Source organism: Triticum urartu, chromosome 3A (assembly GCF_056163025.1).
Source record: "Triticum urartu cultivar PI428250 chromosome 3A, HENAU_Tu73, whole genome shotgun sequence".
Taxonomy (NCBI): Eukaryota; Viridiplantae; Streptophyta; class Magnoliopsida; order Poales; family Poaceae; genus Triticum; species Triticum urartu.
The window spans coordinates 739,580,749-739,606,873 of record NC_141875.1 but is presented as its reverse complement, the minus strand read 5'-3'; the positions used below and the strand labels follow the sequence as shown (position 1 = coordinate 739,606,873).

The 26,125-nt window shown below is 45.8% G+C and overlaps 2 protein-coding genes across 2 annotated transcripts; both read left to right on the top strand.

Annotated features, from left to right (window-relative positions):
• Positions 1-1,665: 1,665 nt before the first annotated feature.
• Positions 1,666-3,338, top strand: LOC147982519 (small ribosomal subunit protein eS28). The gene is made up of 2 exons (XM_087514442.1): positions 1,666-1,824; positions 2,926-3,338. The coding sequence occupies exon 2, from the start codon at positions 2,927-2,929 to the stop codon at positions 3,122-3,124; it is 198 nt and encodes a 65-aa protein (XP_087370568.1). The 5' UTR covers positions 1,666-1,824; position 2,926; the 3' UTR covers positions 3,125-3,338.
• Positions 3,339-22,090: 18,752 nt separating this feature from the next.
• LOC147982518 (small ribosomal subunit protein eS28) lies at positions 22,091-23,763 on the top strand. Its single transcript, XM_087514441.1, has 2 exons — positions 22,091-22,249; positions 23,351-23,763. Exon 2 carries the CDS (start codon positions 23,352-23,354, stop codon positions 23,547-23,549), a length of 198 nt encoding a protein of 65 aa, XP_087370567.1. The 5' UTR covers positions 22,091-22,249; position 23,351; the 3' UTR covers positions 23,550-23,763.
• Positions 23,764-26,125: the final 2,362 nt, after the last annotated feature.

The window sequence follows — 26,125 nt, the reverse complement described above, 5'->3', positions numbered from 1 at the left end:
TACGTCAAAAAATAAAAAAAAAGATATATCATAGTTCATATTCTCTTCCCGACATTTATAATCATAGGGAGTTAGGGACATCGGGTTTTATTTCTGGTACAAGGTGCCAAATTGATGTACTTCTATAGGATTTCAGGATGGGTGTATCACACCCCTTGTTCCGATTGCATTCAGCTGTAAATGTCATGGCCTATGTTTATTGTGATCAAATGGTGCACATGTAGTGTGTCACTTGTCAGCAACTGAGAAGGTGAAGAGTGACAGTTGCAATGGGCAACTCTTAACTAGTGATTTCCTATGTATAGCGACAGATATCCGTCCAATCGCCCGTTCATCGTCCAAGTTGGGCTGGCGAAATAAGAGGCAAATGGGAGGGATTAGCTGGAACGGTTTGGGGTCCAATCCGGTTTTATCGGTTGAATATTCTAGACGGTTCCTGCCAAGTTTTTTTTCATTTATTTACTGGTTCTTTTTGTGGTTTTAATTTTTTGTTTTCTTTGATTTATTTTTCTTTTTTGGTTCTTTTTTTGAATTTGTTTTTAAAATATCCAAAAAATGTCCAGGACCTCAAAAAATGTTTTCTTTTCCGAAAAATCTTGTGTTTAGAAAAAATGTCCATGTTTTTTTTTTCAAAATATTCAGTTTTTAAATTACTTGAAATTTCAGTAATAATTTATAATTTAAAAATGGTTACATTTCTTCAATAAGTGTGTGCATTTTCCAAAGAAGGTTCTGGATATGCAAAATTTTACTCGGAATTTCAAATAATGTTTAAAAATTCAAAAAAGTTGACACTCTACAAAATTTGTTTGCATACATTTTGTGATTTCATGAAAAATGTTTCATATCCATGGATTTTTTTGGATCCATGAACATTTTCCAAATTTGCAAGTAGTTTTTGTTTTTCACGAACATTTTTGGAAATATGTAAATAATTTTAGATTTTTCGAAAATTTGTTTGAATACATGAACATTTTTAAAAAAATTTACTCAGCATTAGAAATAATGTTTAGAAACTCAAAAAGTTGACATTTTACAAAATTTGTTTTGCATACATTTTATGATTTCATGAACATTTTGCATATCCATGGAGTTTTTGTTGGATCCATGAAGATTTTTCCAAATTTGCGAGTAGTTTTTGGTTTTCATGAACATTTTTTGAAATATGAAAATAATTTTAGATTTTTTTGAAAAGTTGTTTGAACAGATGAACATTATTTTTTCAAATTTTAATCACTATGAGAAATAATGTTTGAAAACTCAAACAGTTGACATTTTACAAAATTTGTTTGCATACATTTTCTGATTTCATGAACATTTTGCATATCGATGGAGTTTTTTTTGGATCCACGATGATTATCCAAATTTGCGATTAACTTCATGCTTTTTTTCAAGTTTATGCTTTTTTTCACGATGAACATTTAAATTCATGCTTTTTTTCAAGTTCTCAGAAAAAATAGAATTCGTGAACAATCTTTTGAATCCGTGTGCAACTTTTAAATTCCTGAATATTTTTTTATATATCAAATTCATGATTTTTAAATAGATGAAAGGGAAACAACTCGAAAAAAAATTGATGTACGCCCGCTCGCTCTTTTTCAGTCGAGTTGTCTCGCGCGCTGGTTTAGGCCCATTAGCACACGAGCGACCCGGCCCTGGAACCCAATCTTCTGCAAGGCCGCCGGCAGCGTATAAGAATTGGACGAGCGCTAGGGTTCCACCCTCTCTTCTCTCCCCCCTCCCTGCGCCGCCGCCTCCGTCCGTTGTAGCACAAGCAGCTTGCGCCGCCTCCTCCGTCGTCCCATCCCCAACAGCCGAAGAAAGGTTCCTATCCCCTCCTCCATCCCTCCCCTACGCCTCCTCACGGCCGGCTATACGGACCTGTCGGTTTCGTTTTCTGTGCTGGATCGATTTAGTTACTGTGATTGATTTCATTGCTAGTTGAGATTCCCGGCATTTCTAGTTTGATGCGTACTACTGATGATTCTGAGAGATGCTTGTTTCATCTTCCGCTTCCAGTGCCTAGTTTTGTGCCGATATTGGCAGCTACTCTTTAGATCTCGAAATATGCCTCGGGGTGGTTCTTGCTGAAGATTTGTATAGTATAGAGGAGGAATCGGGCCTTATTCTGTGTAAAACGTAATTATTGTTGGAGCCATCTTTGGACGGCGGCGACCATAGGCATCAGCGTCTCTTGAACTCGACTTGGTGCCGGTCATCTGTGTGCGCGCTCTTTGATTTGCAGTATGCAGGGGGCTAGAGTAAAGTGCAGAAATTTGAGTGCCTAGTTCTCAGGTCTCAGCTCCCAGCTTGATTGATACTTCATGTTATTAAGTCTGAACCAGTGAACATATGCGGTTGAAAATGATACGTTTCTGAAAGTTAGCTTGCATCTAAACAGAGGCAACTCTGCATTGTTTCTGAATCACATTTCAGTAAAAAGTTAAATGGAATGTGGTAACAAATGCACCAAAAGATCAAGCAGGGTCACTGCTGTAGATTGCAGTGGCATGGATATTTAGACCACATTGCTTGTGGACACTCAATCTGCAATACATCAGGCCTTATTATAAGTAGCGAAACCATGGACTGACGAGGCTCAGCCACATAGGGACCTGACTGAGTCATTCTAGTTTCTTGTATGTGTCCAGCCGGCTCAGAGCACCGTCTGGCAGAGCCTTCGTACTGTTGCTGATCACTTCCCTTGATTGTTTAAGCTCAGTCTTGCCTGCAGTCAGCTCATTCTTCAGCTTCTGTTTTTCATGTATTCTGGCAACACGCAGTAGACATGTTCCTGTATGATCTATCTCAAGTGCAATGGAATTGTATGTACACTAGCTGTTCTGCTTGAAAGTGCATCTGAATGTTAGTTGTTTCTGATGGTTTTTGCCTAATGCAATCAATCCTTTGCGATGGTTTGTGCAGCATGGACACGCAGGTGAAGCTCGCGGTTGTGGTCAAGGTGATGGGCCGCACGGGGTCGAGGGGTCAGGTGACCCAGGTGAGAGTCAAGTTCCTGGATGACCAGAACCGTCTCATCATGAGGAACGTCAAGGGGCCCGTCCGTGAGGGGGACATCCTCACCCTGCTCGAGTCTGAGCGGGAGGCCAGGAGGCTGCGCTAAGAAATTTCTTCCTTTATACCTGTCTGTCTTCGGGAAGAAGAATGCTGTACTGTTGCCTTCTTAGTCTACTGCTTTCGTTCTTTGCCTAGCTATGTGGAGGTGTAATGAGTCTTGTTCTGTTGCCTAAATTAAAGTGCACTTGATGTTGTGAGACTTGATCATTGTTGCAGACCTCTTGGTAATATGAACCGTGAATCGTCTATATTGGATCCTATATGATTTGAAATCATCATGTGCCTGTGGTGTGTTCTGGTTCTTTGCGTGTTATTTTACCGGAACCAAACTCGTGGAAGGTTTCAGGAGAGTTGGGACATTTGACATGTCTGCCAGCCCAAAAACCCCACTAAGAGCCATCTGAACTCCGCCCCTTGAATATGTGCACCCTTGAAGACCACCAGTCGCTGGGAACCGGATCCTTTAATATTGAGAAGGAATGTCACCGTTCTACAATGTTAGGCCAGTGTAAAATGAAGAAGAAAAGTTAGATACTGTTAGTAGATAATTAATAGGTTGTTTAGTGTTGGTATTTACTGTAGATATAAATAATTTAATTTTAATTTTATTTCATCATCAATTTGTTTGCATATAATAATTACTATAAATGTGTACGGTAGATCATCAAATTGCAAAATAATTTAAATTATTTTAGACATAATCGTATGAATAGAAAGAAGGAAAGTTAGAATATTGTAGCTTCTCTAATATTCCTTCTTAATGTTAGAGGATCTGGTTTCAGTCGCTGCCCTCCTTGGAATATGCTGGCATTTTGACGGCAGCACAGGTATCATCTGCCCTGCAGATGCTGTCCATCCTTGTCAAACAAACATACGTTTGACTTTACACAAATTAATGCGCTTCATATTCTACAACGGAGGTAGTATGATTGAGCGTACAAGATTATTAATTCCTTACATAATATAAACGACTTGGGTGAATAGAATGGGGACATCAATTGTCAAAAGTCGTTTGAATTCCGAGCTTGATCATTCTAGAAAAGAAATACTCCCTCCGTCTTGGTTGTGAATTTGACAAACGCGGTACTAGGACCCCAATCTTCTGCAAGGCCGCTGGCAGCGTATAAGAATTGGACGAGCGCTAGGGTTGGGTTTTATCCTCAATTATTTCCGCCGCCGCCGCCTCCACCGTCGCAGAAGCACGGATCCCCATCGCCAGCAGCTGAAGAATCGATTTCATCAATCCCTCTCTATCACTCGCCCCTTCGGCAATGGACCGCCATGACCAGCCGGGGCCGCATCGCCTGTACCTAGGGTTCGTCTGCCGGTCGTGTTGATCCGGATCTCTCTTTCTCTCTCTCTCTCTCTCTCTCTCTCTCTCTCTTTTCGTTTTCATCGGGCTTTTTCATTTTGGTCTTCTGATCTAAAATCGGTTTGCGTGGCCCGTCGTCGCCGTCCACCCCCGCGCGACTCTACTCCGACACCGGCGCGATCTGCCGGCCTTTCCTCTGACCCGGCAGCCTCACGCGCCACGGTGGCCCGTCGCGACCAGCTGTCATCCGTGCGTCGGCCCGCCCGTCGCCCTGCACCAGCCGTAGCCACCCTGCTCCGATCGGGACATCTCCAACACTATCCGCCTTCGCCGCATCTGTATGCCCGTCCCGCCGTCTGCCTCGCTGGCCCCGTTGCCAGCTACGTCAGGCCGGCTACCGACTGCATTGGGCTCGCCGGAAGCCTCGAGCTCGGGCGCCAGTGCTGCGTTGGTTGCTAGAGCCTCGCTGCCCGGGCGCCGGCGTTACGTTGGAGCTCAGGCGCCGGGCGCTAGCGCTCGTTCACATGCCGTTACCCGCCGTTCATCGTCGCTGGTTTCATCTCGGACTCCGACGCGACCCCGCCTCCAACAAGCGACATTCCCTACCTCACGCAATCGGATTGATTACCCGCCTGTTCGCGATCCGTCTCCTCTATGCCGCACGATTGATCTGGCCCATCGGTTCCGCGCGTCTCCGCAGGTCCCGTGAAGACCGTCCCGAGTACAACGCGCCCCTCCGCTGATCGAACTACTGGCTGCCGTTGCATCACCCTGTCAGGCCGCAGCGCCGCTGCCTGGTGGCTCTCTCTGCGTCTACGCTGACCCATTAGCAGCTGCTACGTCTACCCTTCGGGTCATAGCGCAGTGGCACCCGGTCCCCGCCGCCGCCTGAGACCGTCCCACGACTGCACTGACTCGCGCACCGCTGTTGTCTTGCCCCTTCGGGCCACAACGTCGCGGCACACGGTCCACGCCACCGCCCCAAGGTCTTCCCTTCGTCGCCCTGACCTGCCTACTGCTGGTGCATCACCCCTTCGGGCAGTAGCACCGTGGCTTACGGTCGACTCCGTCGTCCCCGCGCATGGACTTCCCATGCTATACGCCACGCCGCCTCCCTTGGCGCAGGAACGCCACCCTCCATGCCAGTCTTGTTACGATGTCAGATTCCTCACCTACTTCGAGCACCGCCGTCGCGCTGCTAACCTAGCAGCCGCCGCCGCCGTCAGGCCACCGCCGCTCTTCTTCGACCGCTGCTACCCCCGTAGCCACCGCTGCCGCCGGTCCACTCCGTTCGTCTTCGTCCAGCACCAGTGTTGTTGTCATCTTCCCCGACCACTTCATCTACTCCGACCACCGGTGGCGACATCGGCCCCGCGCCGATTGGTGCCGCAACCATTGTCGAGTCCTTCTCTACTAGCCCCTCGATTTCTTCGACATGGCGTACAGCTCGTGCAATTCCCTCATCTATGCATGTACGGTGCTGGCAATACCGATGCTTGCCTTCGCCCACGGCGTGACCCCGGGTCTGGCAAGCCTGGTGCGGCGCTTCGTTAACTTCGTCTTAGTCCGTATACGCATGCTTGGTGTGGCAACACCGACGCGTGACTTCGGCTATGATGTGTTCCCGGGTTTGGCAAACCTGACGCGACACCTCATCAACATCGTCTTCTTCCCGGTGCAATGCTACTTCAACACCACTGTGCCCATGAATAACTTGGCGCCTCCTTGCACCCACGGCTCCACGACGACTCCCTCGACACCGGCCACACCATTTCGACATCGACCATGGCGTACTTCGCACGGCTACCTCGACCATGGCTACATCGGCCCATGCTCCCGGCTACCTCGTCGGTTTCCACTCTAGCCACAACTTCTGCGATGCATCCGCCGTTACGACTGTGGGAGGGTGTGTGTCGACTTGCCTTGGGATTCTTCTTTAGTTTCATCGTCTCCGTCGCTACCATTGTGACTGCGGGGGATGTTTAGTATAATGTTTATTTAGGAAACATAGGACATTGTAGGATTTATTCCACCTTACCTTGTACTCCAAATAGAGCATGTACTCCTATATATATATATATATATATATATATATATATATATATATATATATGCTCACGAGGCTCAAGTAATAAATAATCAGTTCCACCAATCCCTCAATATCCCTTCTTACAGGTGGGAGCAGGGTGCATGACAGATGCAACGGGAGTAGGTTGTCGTGCAGCACGCCGGCGCCATTGACGAGCTCGAGGTTGGTGCCTTTGGCGGCCATGTGCAGCACCGTTTGCTCCTTATCAACCTAGAGCATGATGTTAACATGTTCGGAGACGACGGAGCACGAGATCAAGAGCTCAGACCCCTTGCTCGTCTCATGTGCTGCTGCACAACAACCTGCCCGTTGCATCCGGTATGCACCCTGCTCCCACCAATAGCCACATCTCAGTGTACCAAATCTCCGGAACCATTACGAACCAACTTATGGTTGGATGGTTAAAGAGACAGTGATATTTCTAGCCCATCAGGGTTCAAATCCTGGTGCTCGCATTATTCCTGGATTTATTTCAGGATTTCCGGCAAATCGCTTTTAGTGGGAGGAGACGTTCCCATCTACGATGAGGCGCATACGGTGACTTCGTAAGATGATATTTTGTAGAAGATGTCCATTGAGATAGGTTGTGCGTGTGTGCGTTTATAAAGATGAGTGTATACATGTATATATAAGCGCTTGCTAAATGGTATTGATGAAACTAGCGCTTGAATGACTAGTAGATGCGCGGAACATGCTACTATAGTACTTACTTTTGGGTGTCTAAATTCCAGCTCCTTCAGCAGTCCCGGAACTTTTCTGGTGAATTTTCTCCAAACCCTGCCGGATAAAGAAAACAATTACTTGATATCAGGAAATGAACAAAGTTGCTGATATGGTGGATAATGATCGATTTAATTTACTTCTTGAGGATTTCAGTCATGTCCGCATACTCCTGAGGATCTTTTCGTTTAGAGTCCAAGACAATTACTACTCCCCGCTCAAGCCTAATCTCTAGGAGAATATAGTGGTACCTGCGCACGCATGCATAACTCATCAATTACATTACTATAACCTGGACTAATATATAAGGGAAACCGAATATGCACAAGACAGTAACACTCACTTGAAGTTGTAAGGAAAGAGTATTATATCTTTGTTTTCATTTTTTTGAATGATCGTAGCAAGTTGGCCTCGGTATCTTCGGGACGATGTTCAACCTCAGTTGCATCTATGAGATATGTGTTAACGAACCCAATATCACCGATTTGTCTTTTCTTCAATTCAGCGATCTTCAATCTGCATAATATAGTGAGGATAATTATAAATACATGCAATGAAAGAGATGAGCTATATAGAGAGACTTAATGACAGAAGTAGTAGTACTTACAGACAGTAGCAGGTGACCGTTGTTTTATCGAGGGTCAATTGATTGGAAAACTGATAGAACACCTCAAATGGAATAGGCAACAGTTCAATTCCAACGAGGTCATGCTCCGGTTTAACTCTCGCATAAAAAGTACTCCTCCCCCAGACTCTCTGCAGATTTTCAAGTACCAATCATGTAATCTTCGCATCATCGTTGTTAAAGATTTTTCATCTTTGACGAGAGGCTTCCCGTACTCGTATCTGTGTATCTGCACCTCCATGGGATCATAATGTACATCGTCGGTCAGGTAATCGTCAACATTGCAATAACCGGGCACCATCCTCGGATCGACGATGTCGCTAGGCACCTTGAGCGGGGGGCATGATTGCTTCGCTTGTTCGCTGAGCTGGGCAATTTGTTTCCCAGCTGCTCGTCGTTCTTTCGGCCTTTGATCACTGACTATACTTCCCGAACGCTCCGCTTCAGCCCATGTCTTTGCAATAATGCGCTCATAGTTGCCTTTCGGCGGAGACTTGGGTGGTTTTGCCAGGGCAGCCAGAGTGCGCTTCACTTTCACCGGATCTACCTTCTCCTCCGGAGGTGGATGTCTCTTTGCTTTCAACCCTTTAAACCAGTCATCCACTTCGGTTCGCGCGATCTTCGCGTTCTCCTCCGGGGTCCTCTTGTATGGTAACTTCTGTGGACTCTTCAGAGAAGGACCGAATCTGTATGTCCTCCCGCCTCTGGTTGTACTGCTAGACGCCGGCCGAGCAGACGGAGCGGTTGTCTTCTTTACTTGCTTACAAGGCGGAGGAGATGGACTACGACGCGCCGGAGCAGCTGCCGGAGCGGCGGCGGGTCTCTTCCGCCCTTGCTGACGAAGCGGAGAAGGAGGAGGCTGGCTGCTCGGGCGCGCCGGCGCAGGCGGAGAAGGAGGCGGAGTGCCGCCACGCGCCGGAGAAGGAGCCGACCGAGGGCCCTGATCGTCACTCGCCGGAGGAGGAGGCGGTGGAGGAGGCGGAGTGCCCTGACTCGCCGGAGGAGGAGGAGGAGGCGTCCAGTTTGGAAGGTTGATGAGCTCCTTCCGCCATAGGCATGGAGTCTTCAGAGCAGACCCCAGCCGAGTCTCCCCTTCACCGGTAGGGTGGTCAAGCTGGAGGTCCTCAAATCCCTCCGTTATTTCATCCACCATCACCCTAGCATATCCTTCTGGAATCGGCCGGCAGTGAAAAGTTGCGCCAGGTTCAGTAGGATAAACAGAGCCAACAGCCACCTTGACCTTCAAATTCATCCATTGCGTCATAAGGTGGCAATTTTGAGACTCCGTGATAGCATCCACGGGATAGCTGGCAAGAGCCGTCAAGGCATGCTCCGGCTGAAGCAGCTCGGTGGAAGCCACGCTGCTTCTGCGCTAAGATGGCGGGGTAGCTTCGGGGGAAGCTTCGGCAGTACGTTTGCTGCGATTTGCTTCTCGTTCCTCTATCGCGTCCACCCTTGCTTGCAGCGCCTGCATTTGGGTCCGTTGCACTTTTTTCCTCCTCTCATGGGATTTGTAACTGCCTGCGTCCGGAAACCCAACCTTCCACGGAATGGAGCCTAGCATGCCTCGTGTCCGTCCAGGGTGCTCAGGATTCCCGAGGGCCATTGTGAGCTCGTCGTTCTCTCTGTCTGGAAAGAACGTCCCTTCCTGCGCTGCTTCGATATACTGCTTAAGCTTCCTGACTGGTATGTCCATTTGATCGTTCGTCCAAATGCACTTCCCTGTTACAGGGTCCAATGTTCCGCCAGCCCCGAAGAACCAAGTCCGGCAACGGTCTGGCCAGTTAATTGTCTCTGGTTCGATCCCTTTATCAACCAGATCATTCTCAATCTTGGCCCACTTAGGCCGGGCTACGAGGTAGCCACCTGACCCCGTGCGATGGTGAAGCTTCTTCTTCGCAGCATTTTGCTTGTTTGTCGCCGACATCTTCTTACTCTTTTCCGATGTCTTGTAGGCCACAAATGCGGGCCAGTGATCTCTGATCTTCTCATATCTGCCCTTGAATTCTGGTGTCTCATTATTTTCAACAAACTTATTCAGCTCTTTCTTCCACCTCCTGAATAGTTCTGCCATCCTCTTAAGAGCAAAAGACTTGATTAATTGCTCTTTAACTGGGTTCTCTGGATTATCCTCTGGCGGTAGGGTGAAATTTGACTTCAGCTCAGTCCAAAGATCATTTTTTGCATATCATTGACATAAGACACCTCAGGGTCTTCTGTACCCGGCTTAAACCATTGCTGGATGCTTATCGGGATCTTGTCCCTAACCAGAACCCCGCACTGAGCAACAAATGCGTTCTTTGTTCGAATGGGTTCAATCGGTTGGCCGTCGGGCGCGATTGCTATGATCTCAAACCTTTCATCCGAGCTCAACTTTTTCTTCGGGCCTCGTCTCTTTATCGAAGTTGTGCTCGATCCGGAGGGCTAGAAAAAAGAACAAAGACTTAATTAATATGTGTACATACCAAAACAATGAATGCATCAATCAGCTAGTCAGCACAGGCTTAACTAATATATATACCTGGCCGGACTCGGTTCGGTCACCGGAGCCGTCGTCACGGTCTCCTTCTTGCACCGACATTGGGTCACCGGAGCCGTCCTCATGTTCTTCTTCTTGCACCGGCATTAGGTCACCGTAGCCAGCTTCTTCACCCTCTCCTTCCAGACCATCGGTGTCGTTGAGAAACAACGAGACGGCATCACTTCCTTCTGCGATTATGTCCCTCAACAATGCTTCTTTTGCTTCGTCTCGGGCGGTGTCCATAGTTTCTACAAATATTTACAACATGGCAATTATTATTCAAACATGACAGATGGATATATTAGTGGCAAACGTAGAACTAGCTACCTAATCATAGTAAGGAATCATATATATTAATTAGTGGCCTCGACGCTGCTTCTCTAGGGTTTGGGGTGGCCTCGACAACGCTTCAAGGGTTTGGGGTGGCCTCGAGAACGCTTCAAGGAGGGGGTAATATCGACCCCCCCCCCACGTGTTGAAGCTATCGGGAGGGGGTATATATCGACAACGACGACACTACATCTATGTCCCTCGACGACCCTCGTTCCCGATAAAAAAAAAGAGGAAGAAGAAGAAAAAAAAGAGGAGAAGAAAGAATAGAGGAGAAGAACTTCTCTATTCTTTCTTCTCCCCTTTTTTTTCTTCTTCCTCTTCTTTTTTTATCCTCTTCTTCCTCTCATGTTCAAGAGCATCGCCGAGGGGTCGGGAGGTTGCCTAGTGTCAAAGGATTCAACAAAACCATGTCTTCATGATTAGGCGAAAGTAACATGTGCATGATGGTACGAAGCTCTCCAAAGTTATTTTGGAACAGTGTCCTAGATAGGATAATTCGCTTTTTGGTACAAAGTTCAGCAAGAACCTTCCAAATATCGTTATTTGGAAGGCCTTTGCTGAAATTCATACAAGAAGGCAAATTATCCTATCCGGGACACCATTCCAAAATAATTTTGGAGGACTTCGTCATGCCCTGGTTACTTCTGGCTAATGATGAAGCCATGGATTTATTTAATACTTTGACACTAGGAAACCTCTCTCGACGCCTCGGCGATCCTCGACCCCTCGAACCCTCGACGACCCTGGAACCCTCGACCCCTTGGCGATCCTCTTCTTCCTCTCATGTTCGAGAGGATCGCCGAGGCGTCGGGAGGTTGCCTAGTGTCAAAGGATTCAACAAAACCATGTCTTCATCATTAGGCGAAAGTAACATGTGCATGATGGTACGAAGCTCTCCAAAGTTATTTTGGAACGGAGTCCTAGATAGGATAATTCGCTTTTTGGTACAAAGTTCAGCAAGAACCTTCCAAATATCGTTATTTGGAAGGCCTTTGCTGAAATTCATACAAAAAGGCAAATTATCCTATCCGGGACACCATTCCAAAATAATTTTGGAGAACTTCGTCATGCCCTGGTTACTTCCGGCTAATGATGAAGCCATGGATTTCTTCAATACTTTGACACTAGGAAACCTCTCTCGACCCCTCGGCGATCCTCGACCCCTCGAACCCTCGACGACCCTGGAACCCTCGACCCCTAGACGACCCTGGAATCCTCGACCCTCGACCCTATAGAACCCTCGAACCCTTGACCCTGAAACCCTCGACCCTTGACCCCTTAACGACCCTCGACCCTCTACCCTAGTTCCCGACCCTTGACCCCTCGGCGATCCTCGACACCCTCGTTCCCGATAAAAATTAAGAAGAAGAAGAAGAAGAAGAAGAAGAAAGAGGAGAAGAAGAAAGGAATAGCTAGAGGAGAAGATCGAAGAAAAAAAAGAAGAAAAAAAAGAGGAGAAGAAGAAAGGAATAGTGGAGAAGAAGAAAAAATAGAATATATTCTATTTTCTCTTCTTCTCCACTATTCCTTTCTTCTTCTCCTCTTCTTTTTCTTCTTTTTTCTTCTTATTATTTATTTCTCCTCTTCTTCCTCTCCTCTTCTTCTTTCTAAGTCCTGCTTATATACACAGAGTATTGGTCCCGGTTCGTACCCCTCTCGACCCCTCGTCCCTCTCTCGACCCCTCGACGACCCTCGTCCCTGATAACATTTTTTCTCTCCCCTCGACACCTCTCGACCTCTCGTCCCACTCTCGACCCCTCATCATCATCTATCACCCCCTCGTTTTCTTTAGCATATATCCATGAACAAAAAAATAATTCATATATAGAAAAAATGCTATATGAACATACATACATATGAGCATATACATACATAGATAGCCAAATCCAAATACATATGAGCATATACATACACATACAGAGAGCAGCGGCGGCGGCGATGGTCAGAGCGATAGGGATCGATGGGAAGGGGGGAGCTCACTGGGGGCGCGACGGGGAGGAGGCCGGGGACGGGGAGGAGGCCGGCGACGGCGCGGGGAGGCCGGCGACGCGGCGCGGGGCGACGGGGAGGGGGCCGGAGATGGCGCACGCAGCGACGAGGAGGAGGCCGGCGACGGCGCAAGCAGCGACGAGGACAAGGCCTGCGGTGGCGCGGGGCGACGGCGACAGGGAGCGGGCGACGACGGGCTCGGGGCGGCGACGACGACAACGAACGGCCTGGGGGCGTCGGGGGCGAATGGGAGCGGTTGGCGAAATTTTCACAAGTGCTACCTTATATACCCAGAGCAATGGTCCCGGTTCGTGGCACGAACCGTGACCAATACCCCCCTTTGGTCCCGGTTGGTGCCACCAACCGGGACCATAGGTCTCTTTTCAGCAGCCGAAAGGGCGGGAAGCAGAGGCCTATGGTCCCGGTTGGTGGCACCAACCGGGACTAAAGGGGGGCATTGGTCACGGTTGGTTCCACGAACCGTGACCAATGCCCCCTTTAGTCCCGGTTGGTGCCACCAACCGGGACCAATGGCCTTGTGCTCCCCCGCGCCCAAAAGTTTAGTCCCACCTCGCTAGTTGAGATGGCTCGGAAGTGGTTTATAAGCGCTGCTGCGCCCACCCTCCCGAGCTCCTCTCAACTGCAGGCTTTCGGGCCTAATCTGTCACTGTAATGCCTGTGGGCCTACTGGGCCTGCTGCGGGCCTGAATCCTGGCCCATGGTAGGGTTTCTAGTCGTATTCAGGCCGTGGTGGCCCAGTAGGTGGCATTTTTTTGTTTTTTTGTTGCTTTATTTATTTTCTTTTGTTTTTTGCTTTATTTTTTTAATTCTTTATGCTTTTAGTTTTAGAAAAATTATAAACTTTTTGTTAATGCCATTAGTTTTCAAATTTGAAAACACTTTTTTAGTTTTTTTGTTTTCTTTATTGCTTTATTTATTTTATTTTGTGATTAACTTTACTATAAAAATAGTTTTTTCCTGTTTTTTTGATTTGTTTTTTGCATTATTTATTTTCTTTTGTTTTTTGCTTTAATTTTTAATTCTGTTTGCTTTTAGGTTAGAAAAATTATAAACTTTCTGTTAGTGCCACTAGTTTTAGAAAAATTATAAACTTTTTGTTAATGCCATTAGTTTTCAAATTTGAAAACACTTTTTTAGTTTTTTTGTTTTCTTTGTTGCTTTATTTATTTTATTTTGTGATTAACTTTACTATAAAAATAGTTTTTTCCTGTTTTTTTGATTTGTTTTTTGCATTATTTATTTTCTTTTGTTTTTTGCTTTAATTTTTAATTCTGTTTGCTTTTAGGTTAGCAAAGTTATAAACTTTCTGTTAGTGCCATTAGTTTTAGAAAAATTATAAACTTTCTGTTAGTGCCATTAGTTTTCAAATTTGAAAACACTTTTTTAGTTATTTTGTTTTCTTTGTTGCTTTATTTACTTTATTTTCTGATTAACTTTACTATAAAAATAGTTTTTTTCCTGTTTTTTTATTTGTTTTTTGCATTATTTATTTTCTTTTGTTTTTTGCTTTAATTTTTAATTCTGTTTGCTTTTAGGTTAGCAAAATTATAAACTTTCTGTTAGTGCCATTAGTTTTAGAAAAATTATAAACTTTGTGTTAGTGCCATTAGTTTTCAAATTTGAATAGGTAAAACTTGAATTCTTTGAAAATTGTTTGAATCACAAGTTTGTGATTAACTTACTAAAAAAATGAGAATAGATGCGCTTATAGAGAAAATTCAACCTAAATTCCTAGTAAATTTGTATGAATTTCAGAGAAATTCACTATGAATTTAGGTTAAACTTTTCTCTATTAGGGCATCTATTTTCACTTTGAGAGGAGCTCAACAAGGCAGAGAGGGAAGGGCTTATAAACCGGTGGGAGCCCCCTTCGGTTGGCGAGGTGGGACTAAACTCTGCCCGCAACGAGGACCAACCCTTTAGTCCCGGTTTGTGCCAGGGCCGAGGAGCAAAATTATAAACTTTCTGTTAGTGCCATTAGTTTTAGAAAGTTGAAAGTTGGCATGGGCCAGGGACTAATGGTCATGGTATTACGAGGGCCGAACCATAAGACATGAAAGCATTTCAAATGAACTCTTAAAAAGTTGAAAGTTGGGATGGTATCATAATTTCACCCACATAGCATGTGCATGTACAAAACGGACAATGGTAGCATGTTCGTGTGTTACAAAGTTGGCATGGTATCATCATAATAGTTGCGGGAGAAAGTCTTCACTTTTTCTTCGCTTGTGTCATTTGCTTATTGCGTCGTAACCATGGATAATCTTCATTGTTTATCAGGATGCTTGGGTCAGCCTTGACATTGAAGGGAGGAATTTCATGAAACTTTTCATAATCTTCAGACATGTTTGTCTTGCCGTCCACTCCCAGGATGTCCCTTTTTCCTGAAAGAACTATGTGGCGCTTTGGCTCATCGTATGATGTATTCGCTTCCTCATCTTTTCTTTTTCTCGGTTTTGGTAGACATGTCCTTCACATAGATAACCCGTGCCACATCATTGGCTAGGACGAATGGTTCGTCAGTGTACCCAAGATTTTTCAGATCCACTGTTGTCATTCCGTATTGTGGGTCTACCTGTACCCCGCCGCCTAACAGATTGACCCATTTGCACTTAAACAAAGGGACCTTAAAATCAGGTCCGTAGTCAAGTTCCCATATGTCCACTATGTAACCATAATATGTGTCCTTTCCGCTCTCGGTTGGTGCATCAAAGCGGACACCGCTGTTTTGGTTGGTGCTCTTTTGATCTTGGGCGATCGTGTAAAATGTATTCCCATTTATCTCGTATCCTTTGTAAGTCAATACAGTCAAAGATGGTCCCCTGGACAACAAGTACAACTCATCACAAACAGTGTTGTCACCTCTGAGACGTGTTTCCAACCAACTGCTGAGATTCCTGATGTGTTCACATGTAATCCAGTCGTCGCACTGCTCCGGGTGTTTGGAGCGCAGACTGTTCTTGTGTTCATCGACATACGGGGTCACCAAGGTAGAGTTCTGTAGAACTGTGTAGTGTGCTTGAGACCAAGAATATCCATCCCTGCATATTATTGAGTCTCTTCCAAGAGTGCCTTTTCCAGTCAGTCTCCCCTCATACCGCGATTTAGGGAGACCTATCTTCTTAAGGCCAGGAATGAAGTCAACACAAAACCCGATAACATCCTCTGTTTGATGGCCCATGGAGATGCTTCCTTCTGGCCTAGCGCGGTTACGGACATATTTCTTTAGGACTCCCATAAACCTCTAAAAGGGGAACATATTGTGTAGAAATACGGGCCCCAGGATGACAATCTCGTCGAATAGATGAACTAGGACGTGCGTCATGATATTGAAGAAGGATGGTGGGAACACTAGCTCGAAACTGACAAGACATTGCGCCACATCACTCCTTAGCCTTGGTACGATTTCTGGATCGATCACCTTCTGAGAGATTGCATTGAGGAATGCACATAGCTTCACAATGGCTAATCGGACGTTTTCCGGTAGAAGCCCCCTCAATGCAATCGGAAGCAGTTGCGTCATAATCACGTGGCAGTCATGAGACTTTAGGTTCTGAAACTTTTTCTCTGGCATATTTATTATTCCCTTTATATTTGACGAGAAGCCAGTCGTGACCTTCATACTGAGCAGGCATTCAAAGAAGATTTCTTTCTCTTCTTTCGTAAGAGCGTAGCTGGCAGGACCTTTATACTGCTTCGGAGGCATGCCGTCTTTTTCGTGCAAACATTGCAGGTCCTCCCGTGCCTCAGGTGTATCTTTTGTCTTCCCATACACGCCCAAGAAGCCTAGCAGGTTCACGCAAAGGTTCTTCGTCACGTGCATCACGTCGATTGAGGAGCGGACCTCTAGGTCTTTCCAGTAGGGTAGGTCCCGAAATATAGATTTCTTCTTCCACATGGGTGCGTGTCCCTCAGCGTCATTCGGAACAGCTAGTCCACCCGGACCCTTTCTAAAGATTACGTAGTGTAAATCATTGACCATAGCAAGCACGTGATCACCGGTGCGCATGGCGGGCTTCTTCCAGTGATCTGCCTTGCCTTTGAAATGCTTGCCTTTCTTTCGACATTGATGGTTGGTCGGAAGAAATCGACGATGGCCCAGGTACACATTCTTCCTGCATTTGTCCAGGTATATACTTTCAGTGTCATCTAAACAGTGCGTGCATGCGTGGTATCCTTTGTTTGTCTGTCCTGAAAGGTTACTGAGAGCGGGCCAATCGTTGATGGTCACGAACAGCAACGCCTTAAGGTTAAATTCCTCCTGTCTGTGCTCATCCCACGTACGTACACCGTTTCCATTCCACATCTCTAAAAGTTCTTCAACTAATGGCCCTAGGTACACATCAATTTCGTTGCCGGGTTGCTTAGGGCCTTGGATGAGAACTGGCATCATAATGAACTTCCGCTTCATGCACATCCAAGGAGGAAGGTTATACATACATAGAGTCACGGGCCAGGTGCTGTGATTGCTGCTCTGCTCCCCGAAAGGATTAATGCCATCCGCGCTTAAAGCAAACCATACATTCCTTGGGTCCTTTGCAAACTCATCCTAGTACTTTCTCTCGATTTTTCTCCACTGCGACCCGTCAGCGGGTGCTCTCAACTTCCCATATTTCTTTCGGTTCTCACTGTTCCATCGCATCAACTTGGCATGCTCTTCGTTTCTGAACAGACCTTTCAACCGTGGTATTATAGGAGCATACCACATCACCTTCGCAGGAACCCTCTTCCTGGGGGCTCGCCGTCAACATCACCAGGGTCATCTCGTCTGATCTTATACCGCAATGCACCGCATACTGGGCATGCGTTCAGATCCTTGTATGCACCGCGGTAGAGGATGCAGTCATTAGGGCATGCATGTATCTTCTCCACCTCCAATCCTAGAGGGCATACGACCTTCTTTGCTGCGTATGTACTATCGGGCAATTCGTTATCCTTTGGAAGCTTCTTCTTCAATATTTTCAGTACCTTCTCAAATCCTTTGTCAGCCACAGCATTCTCTGCCTTCCACTGCAGCAATTCCAGTACGGTACCGAGCTTTGTGTTGCCATCTTCGCAATTGGGGTACAACCCTTTTTTGTGATCCTCTAACATGCGATCGAACTTCAGCTTCTCCTTTTCACTTTCGCATTGCGTCCTTGCATCGACAATGACCCGGCGGAGATCACAATCATCGGGCACATCGTCTGGTTCCTCTTGATCTTCAACAGCTTCACCCATTGCAGCATCATTGGGCACATCGTCTGGTTCCTCTTGATCTTCACCAGCTCCCCCCGTTGCAGCATCACCGTATTCAGGGGGCACATAGTTGTCATCGTACTCTTCTTCTTCGCCGTCTTCCATCATAACCCCTATTTCTCCGTGTCTCGTCCAAACATTATAGTGTGGCATGAAACCCTTGTAAAGCAGGTGGGAGTGAAGGATTTTCCGGTTAGAGTAAGACCTCGTATTCCCACATTCAGTGCATGGACAACACATAAAACCATTCTGCTTGTTTGCCTCAGCCGCTTCGAGAAACTCATGCACGCCCTTAATGTACTCGCGGGTGTGTCTGTCACCGTACATCCATTGCTGGTTCATCTGCGTGCATTATATATAATTAAGTGTCCAAATTAATAGAAGTTCATCATCACATTAAAACCAAAGTGCATACATAGTTCTCATCTAACAGCATATAGCTCTCCAGAGCATCTAATTAATTAAACCATACATTGAAACTATGTAAAACATTTCAATGCGAAAACAAATGCGATCATAATCGCAACCAAGGTAACAATTGATCCAACGGCATAATGATACCAAGCCTCGGTATCAATGGCATATTTTCTAATCTTTCTAATCTTCAAGCGCATTGCATCCATCTTGATCTTGTGATCATCGACGACATCCGCAACATGCAACTCCAATATCATCTTCTCCTCCTCATTTTTTTTATTTTTTCCTTCAACAAATTGTTTTCTTCTTCAACTAAATTTAACCTCTCGACAATAGGGTCGGTTGGCATTTCCGATTCACATACATCCTACATAAATAATATCTATGTCACGTTGGTCGGCATAATTTTCATAAACAATAAATGAACCAATAGTTATAAAGATAATATATATACCACATCCGAATCATAGACAGGACGAGGGCCGACGGGGGCGGATACCAAAACCATCGCACTATATAAGATGCAATAATAAAAGTAAGAAAATAATACAAGTATCTATGTAAACATGCAAGTAAGAATATTTTTCCTTTAAGAAAGAAGATAAAACAAGAGGCTCACCACGGTGGTGCCGGCGATGAGCTCGGCGCGGGTGATCGACGGCGGTGAAGACGGGGACGGGGCATGACGGACCGCTAAACCTAGACAAATATTATGGAAAATGGGGCTTGGAGGTCGAACTTGGAGAGGAGAAAGCTTAAGTAGTGTGGCTCGGGCATTCCATCGAACACCTTGTGTGCATAGGAGGTGAGCTAGAGCACCACCAAGCCCTCTCCTCCCCGGCCAGAGAAAAACAGAGCACTGGGGTGCTCTGCTCGCGAGCGAGGGGTATATATAGGCACCTCATTGGTCCCGGTTGGTGGCATGAGCCGGGACTAAAGGGGAGCCTTTGGTCCCGGTTCAAGCCACCAACCTGGACCAATGGTGGTGGGGCAGGAGCGAGGCCCATTGGTCTCGGTTCATCCCACCAACCGGGACCAAAAGGTCCAGATGAACCGGGACCAATGGCCCACGTGGCCCGGCCGCCCCCCTGGGCTCACGAACCGGGACCAATACCCACATTGGTCTCGGTTCTGGACTGAACCGGGACTAATGGGCTGAGCCGGCCTGGACCAAAGCCCTGTTTTCTACTAGGGTGATAACAATGAAGTGTTCACATTGTTTGTTTAGAGAATCATCCATAGTAAAATGATTATGTTGTTCTTATATTATATTCCTCCTAGATATTTATTTATCAGTAACTATTAACATCTGAATGTTAAAGATTAAGAAACTATTAGTCACAAATGACAATAACACGTTTATAACATCTCTCACATAGAAATAAATTGATATAGCATCTTCTTATAGTGATGTATGGTGTCCTTAGGGACATGTATACATAGACTTCCCAACTGTCATCTTCAAGGTCAAGTTGACCCCAATAGGGGAGCAGCGATAGTGGGGCGTCGGCTGCTAGTTCTGGCGGTTTTAGTGGTCATTCGATGGTCTCAGAATCGCGATGTATTATTTCATATGTTTGAGGTGCTTTGTATTTTTAGTGAAATTTTGATAATAGATCGTGATAATTTTTGCAAAAAAGGATGTATGGTGGTTCGTTTTTTCAGGCAAATATACATGTTAAATGTATTAGCTTCTATACTGATGTTGCATCTCTATAGTTTTTTCTTTTACTTATTCATGTCAAATATGCTAATGCGTCAGAATTTAGATTTGTTGATATTGTTGCTCGTATTTTGGTACTCCAATTTGGAAGTATTGTTTTACAGGAAAAAAAGTAGTATGAGAACCAAGCTAGAAGGGTGAGAAGGGGAAGATAATCCTCAACCTGAAGTTTAAATAACTTATTTGGTTGTTAGAACAAATTTCATGTGAGATACCTACATATGTAAATCATTGGAACATATTTTTTAGCTTCTTCCAGATGTGCCAATTTCTCAAGGAAACTCCCCTTTTTTTTTACCTTAGGTATCCACTTCTGAAACGTTCGCATGAGCATCGCCTTGTATTAGGATAGAAAGATATACGTCAAAAAATAAAAAAAAAGATATATCATAGTTCATATTCTCTTCCCGACATTTATAATCATAGGGAGTTAGGGACATCGGGTTTTATTTCTGGTACAAGGTGCCAAATTGATGTACTTCTATAGGATTTCAGGATGGGTGTATCACACCCCTTGTTCCGATTGCATTCAGCTGTAAATGTCATGGCCTATGTTTATTGTGATCAAATGGTGCACATGTAGTGTGTCACTTGTCAGCAACTGAGAAGGTGAAGAGTGACAGTTGCAATGGGCAACTCTTAACTAGTGATTTCCTATGTATAGCGACAGATATCCGTCCAATCGCCCGTTCATCGTCCAAGTTGGGCTGGCGAAATAAGAGGCAAATGGGAGGGATTAGCTGGAACGGTTTGGGGTCCAATCCGGTTTTATCGGTTGAATATTCTAGACGGTTCCTGCCAAGTTTTTTTTCATTTATTTACTGGTTCTTTTTGTGGTTTTAATTTTTTGTTTTCTTTGATTTATTTTTCTTTTTTGGTTCTTTTTTTGAATTTGTTTTTAAAATATCCAAAAAATGTCCAGGACCTCAAAAAATGTTTTCTTTTCCGAAAAATCTTGTGTTTAGAAAAAATGTCCATGTTTTTTTTTTCAAAATATTCAGTTTTTAAATTACTTGAAATTTCAGTAATAATTTATAATTTAAAATGGTTACATTTCTTCAATAAGTGTGTGCATTTTCCAAAGAAGGTTCTGGATATGCAAAATTTTACTCGGAATTTCAAATAATGTTTAAAAATTCAAAAAAGTTGACACTCTACAAAATTTGTTTGCATACATTTTGTGATTTCATGAAAAATGTTTCATATCCATGGATTTTTTTGGATCCATGAACATTTTCCAAATTTGCAAGTAGTTTTTGTTTTTCACGAACATTTTTGGAAATATGTAAATAATTTTAGATTTTTCGAAAATTTGTTTGAATACATGAACATTTTTAAAAAAATTTACTCAGCATTAGAAATAATGTTTAGAAACTCAAAAAGTTGACATTTTACAAAATTTGTTTTGCATACATTTTATGATTTCATGAACATTTTGCATATCCATGGAGTTTTTGTTGGATCCATGAAGATTTTTCCAAATTTGCGAGTAGTTTTTGGTTTTCATGAACATTTTTTGAAATATGAAAATAATTTTAGATTTTTTTGAAAAGTTGTTTGAACAGATGAACATTATTTTTTCAAATTTTAATCACTATGAGAAATAATGTTTGAAAACTCAAACAGTTGACATTTTACAAAATTTGTTTGCATACATTTTCTGATTTCATGAACATTTTGCATATCGATGGAGTTTTTTTTGGATCCACGATGATTATCCAAATTTGCGATTAACTTCATGCTTTTTTTCAAGTTTATGCTTTTTTTCACGATGAACATTTAAATTCATGCTTTTTTTCAAGTTCTCAGAAAAAATAGAATTCGTGAACAATCTTTTGAATCCGTGTGCAACTTTTAAATTCCTGAATATTTTTTTATATATCAAATTCATGATTTTTAAATAGATGAAAGGGAAACAACTCGAAAAAAAATTGATGTACGCCCGCTCGCTCTTTTTCAGTCGAGTTGTCTCGCGCGCTGGTTTAGGCCCATTAGCACACGAGCGACCCGGCCCTGGAACCCAATCTTCTGCAAGGCCGCCGGCAGCGTATAAGAATTGGACGAGCGCTAGGGTTCCACCCTCTCTTCTCTCCCCCCTCCCTGCGCCGCCGCCTCCGTCCGTTGTAGCACAAGCAGCTTGCGCCGCCTCCTCCGTCGTCCCATCCCCAACAGCCGAAGAAAGGTTCCTATCCCCTCCTCCATCCCTCCCCTACGCCTCCTCACGGCCGGCTATACGGACCTGTCGGTTTCGTTTTCTGTGCTGGATCGATTTAGTTACTGTGATTGATTTCATTGCTAGTTGAGATTCCCGGCATTTCTAGTTTGATGCGTACTACTGATGATTCTGAGAGATGCTTGTTTCATCTTCCGCTTCCAGTGCCTAGTTTTGTGCCGATATTGGCAGCTACTCTTTAGATCTCGAAATATGCCTCGGGGTGGTTCTTGCTGAAGATTTGTATAGTATAGAGGAGGAATCGGGCCTTATTCTGTGTAAAACGTAATTATTGTTGGAGCCATCTTTGGACGGCGGCGACCATAGGCATCAGCGTCTCTTGAACTCGACTTGGTGCCGGTCATCTGTGTGCGCGCTCTTTGATTTGCAGTATGCAGGGGGCTAGAGTAAAGTGCAGAAATTTGAGTGCCTAGTTCTCAGGTCTCAGCTCCCAGCTTGATTGATACTTCATGTTATTAAGTCTGAACCAGTGAACATATGCGGTTGAAAATGATACGTTTCTGAAAGTTAGCTTGCATCTAAACAGAGGCAACTCTGCATTGTTTCTGAATCACATTTCAGTAAAAAGTTAAATGGAATGTGGTAACAAATGCACCAAAAGATCAAGCAGGGTCACTGCTGTAGATTGCAGTGGCATGGATATTTAGACCACATTGCTTGTGGACACTCAATCTGCAATACATCAGGCCTTATTATAAGTAGCGAAACCATGGACTGACGAGGCTCAGCCACATAGGGACCTGACTGAGTCATTCTAGTTTCTTGTATGTGTCCAGCCGGCTCAGAGCACCGTCTGGCAGAGCCTTCGTACTGTTGCTGATCACTTCCCTTGATTGTTTAAGCTCAGTCTTGCCTGCAGTCAGCTCATTCTTCAGCTTCTGTTTTTCATGTATTCTGGCAACACGCAGTAGACATGTTCCTGTATGATCTATCTCAAGTGCAATGGAATTGTATGTACACTAGCTGTTCTGCTTGAAAGTGCATCTGAATGTTAGTTGTTTCTGATGGTTTTTGCCTAATGCAATCAATCCTTTGCGATGGTTTGTGCAGCATGGACACGCAGGTGAAGCTCGCGGTTGTGGTCAAGGTGATGGGCCGCACGGGGTCGAGGGGTCAGGTGACCCAGGTGAGAGTCAAGTTCCTGGATGACCAGAACCGTCTCATCATGAGGAACGTCAAGGGGCCCGTCCGTGAGGGGGACATCCTCACCCTGCTCGAGTCTGAGCGGGAGGCCAGGAGGCTGCGCTAAGAAATTTCTTCCTTTATACCTGTCTGTCTTCGGGAAGAAGAATGCTGTACTGTTGCCTTCTTAGTCTACTGCTTTCGTTCTTTGCCTAGCTATGTGGAGGTGTAATGAGTCTTGTTCTGTTGCCTAAATTAAAGTGCACTTGATGTTGTGAGACTTGATCATTGTTGCAGACCTCTTGGTAATATGAACCGTGAATCGTCTATATTGGATCCTATATGATTTGAAATCATCATGTGCCTGTGGTGTGTTCTGGTTCTTTGCGTGTTATTTTACCGGAACCAAACTCGTGGAATGTTTCAGGAGAGTTGGGACATTTGACATGTCTGCCAGCCCAAAAACCCCACTAAGAGCCATCTGAACTCCGCCCCTTGAATATGTGCACCCTTGAAGACCACCAGTCGCTGGGAACCGGATCCTTTAATATTGAGAAGGAATGTCACCGTTCTACAATGTTAGGCCAGTGTAAAATGAAGAAGAAAAGTTAGATACTGTTAGTAGATAATTAATAGGTTGTTTAGTGTTGGTATTTACTGTAGATATAAATAATTTAATTTTAATTTTATTTCATCATCAATTTGTTTGCATATAATAATTACTATAAATGTGTACGGTAGATCATCAAATTGCAAAATAATTTAAATTATTTTAGACATAATCGTATGAATAGAAAGAAGGAAAGTTAGAATATTGTAGCTTCTCTAATATTCCTTCTTAATGTTAGAGGATCTGGTTCCCAGTCGCTGCCCCCCTTGAAATATGCTGGCGTTTTGACGGCAGCACAGGTATCATCTGCCCTGCAGATGCTGTCCATCCTTGTCAAACAAACATACGTTTGACTTTACACAAATTAATGCGCTTCATATTCTACAACGGAGGTAGTATGATTGAGCGTACAAGATTATTAATTCCTTACATAATATAAACGACTTGGGTGAATAGAATGGGGACATCAATTGTCAAAAGTCGTTTGAATTCCGAGCTTGATCATTCTAGAAAAGAAATACTCCCTCCGTCTTGGTTGTGAATTTGACAAACGCGGTACTAGGACCCCAATCTTCTGCAAGGCCGCTGGCAGCGTATAAGAATTGGACGAGCGCTAGGGTTGGGTTTTATCCTCAATTATTTCCGCCGCCGCCGCCTCCACCGTCGCAGAAGCACGGATCCCCATCGCCAGCAGCTGAAGAATCGATTTCATCAATCCCTCTCTATCACTCGCCCCTTCGGCAATGGACCGCCATGACCAGCCGGGGCCGCATCGCCTGTACCTAGGGTTCGTCTGCCGGTCGTGTTGATCCGGATCTCTCTTTCTCTCTCTCTCTCTCTCTCTCTCTCTCTCTCTCTCTTTTCGTTTTCATCGGCCTTTTTCATTTTGGTCTTCTGATCTAAAATCGGTTTGCGTGGCCCGTCGTCGCCGTCCACCCCCGCGCGACTCTACTCCGACACCGGCGCGATCTGCCGGCCTTTCCTCTGACCCGGCAGCCTCACGCGCCACGGTGGCCCGTCGCGACCAGCTGTCATCCGTGCGTCGGCCCGCCCGTCGCCCTGCACCAGCCGTAGCCACCCTGCTCCGATCGGGACATCTCCAACACTATCCGCCTTCGCCGCATCTGTATGCCCGTCCCGCCGTCTGCCTCGCTGGCCCCGTTGCCAGCTACGTCAGGCCGGCTACCGACTGCATTGGGCTCGCCGGAAGCCTCGAGCTCGGGCGCCAGTGCTGCGTTGGTTGCTAGAGCCTCGCTGCCCGGGCGCCGGCGTTACGTTGGAGCTCAGGCGCCGGGCGCTAGCGCTCGTTCACATGCCGTTACCCGCCGTTCATCGTCGCTGGTTTCATCTCGGACTCCGACGCGACCCCGCCTCCAACAAGCGACATTCCCTACCTCACGCAATCGGATTGATTACCCGCCTGTTCGCGATCCGTCTCCTCTATGCCGCACGATTGATCTGGCCCATCGGTTCCGCGCGTCTCCGCAGGTCCCGTGAAGACCGTCCCGAGTACAACGCGCCCCTCCGCTGATCGAACTACTGGCTGCCGTTGCATCACCCTGTCGGGCCGCAGCGCCGCTGCCTGGTGGCTCTCTCTGCGTCTACGCTGACCCATTAGCAGCTGCTACGTCTACCCTTCGGGTCATAGCGCAGTGGCACCCGGTCCCCGCCGCCGCCTGAGGCCGTCCCACGACTGCACTGACTCGCGCACCGCTGTTGTCTCGCCCCTTCGGGCCACAACGTCGCGGCACACGGTCCACGCCACCGCCCCAAGGTCTTCCCTTCGTCGCCCTGACCTGCCTACTGCTGGTGCATCACCCCTTCGGGCAGTAGCACCGTGGCTTACGGTCGACTCCGTCGTCCCCGCGCATGGACTTCCCATGCTATACGCCACGCCGCCTCCCTTGGCGCAGGAACGCCACCCTCCATGCCAGTCTTGTTACGATGTCAGATTCCTCACCTACTTCGAGCACCGCCGTCGCGCTGCTAACCTAGCAGCCGCCGCCGCCGTCAGGCCACCGCCGCTCTTCTTCGACCGCTGCTACCCCCGTAGCCACCGCTGCCGCCGGTCCACTCCGTTCGTCTTCGTCCAG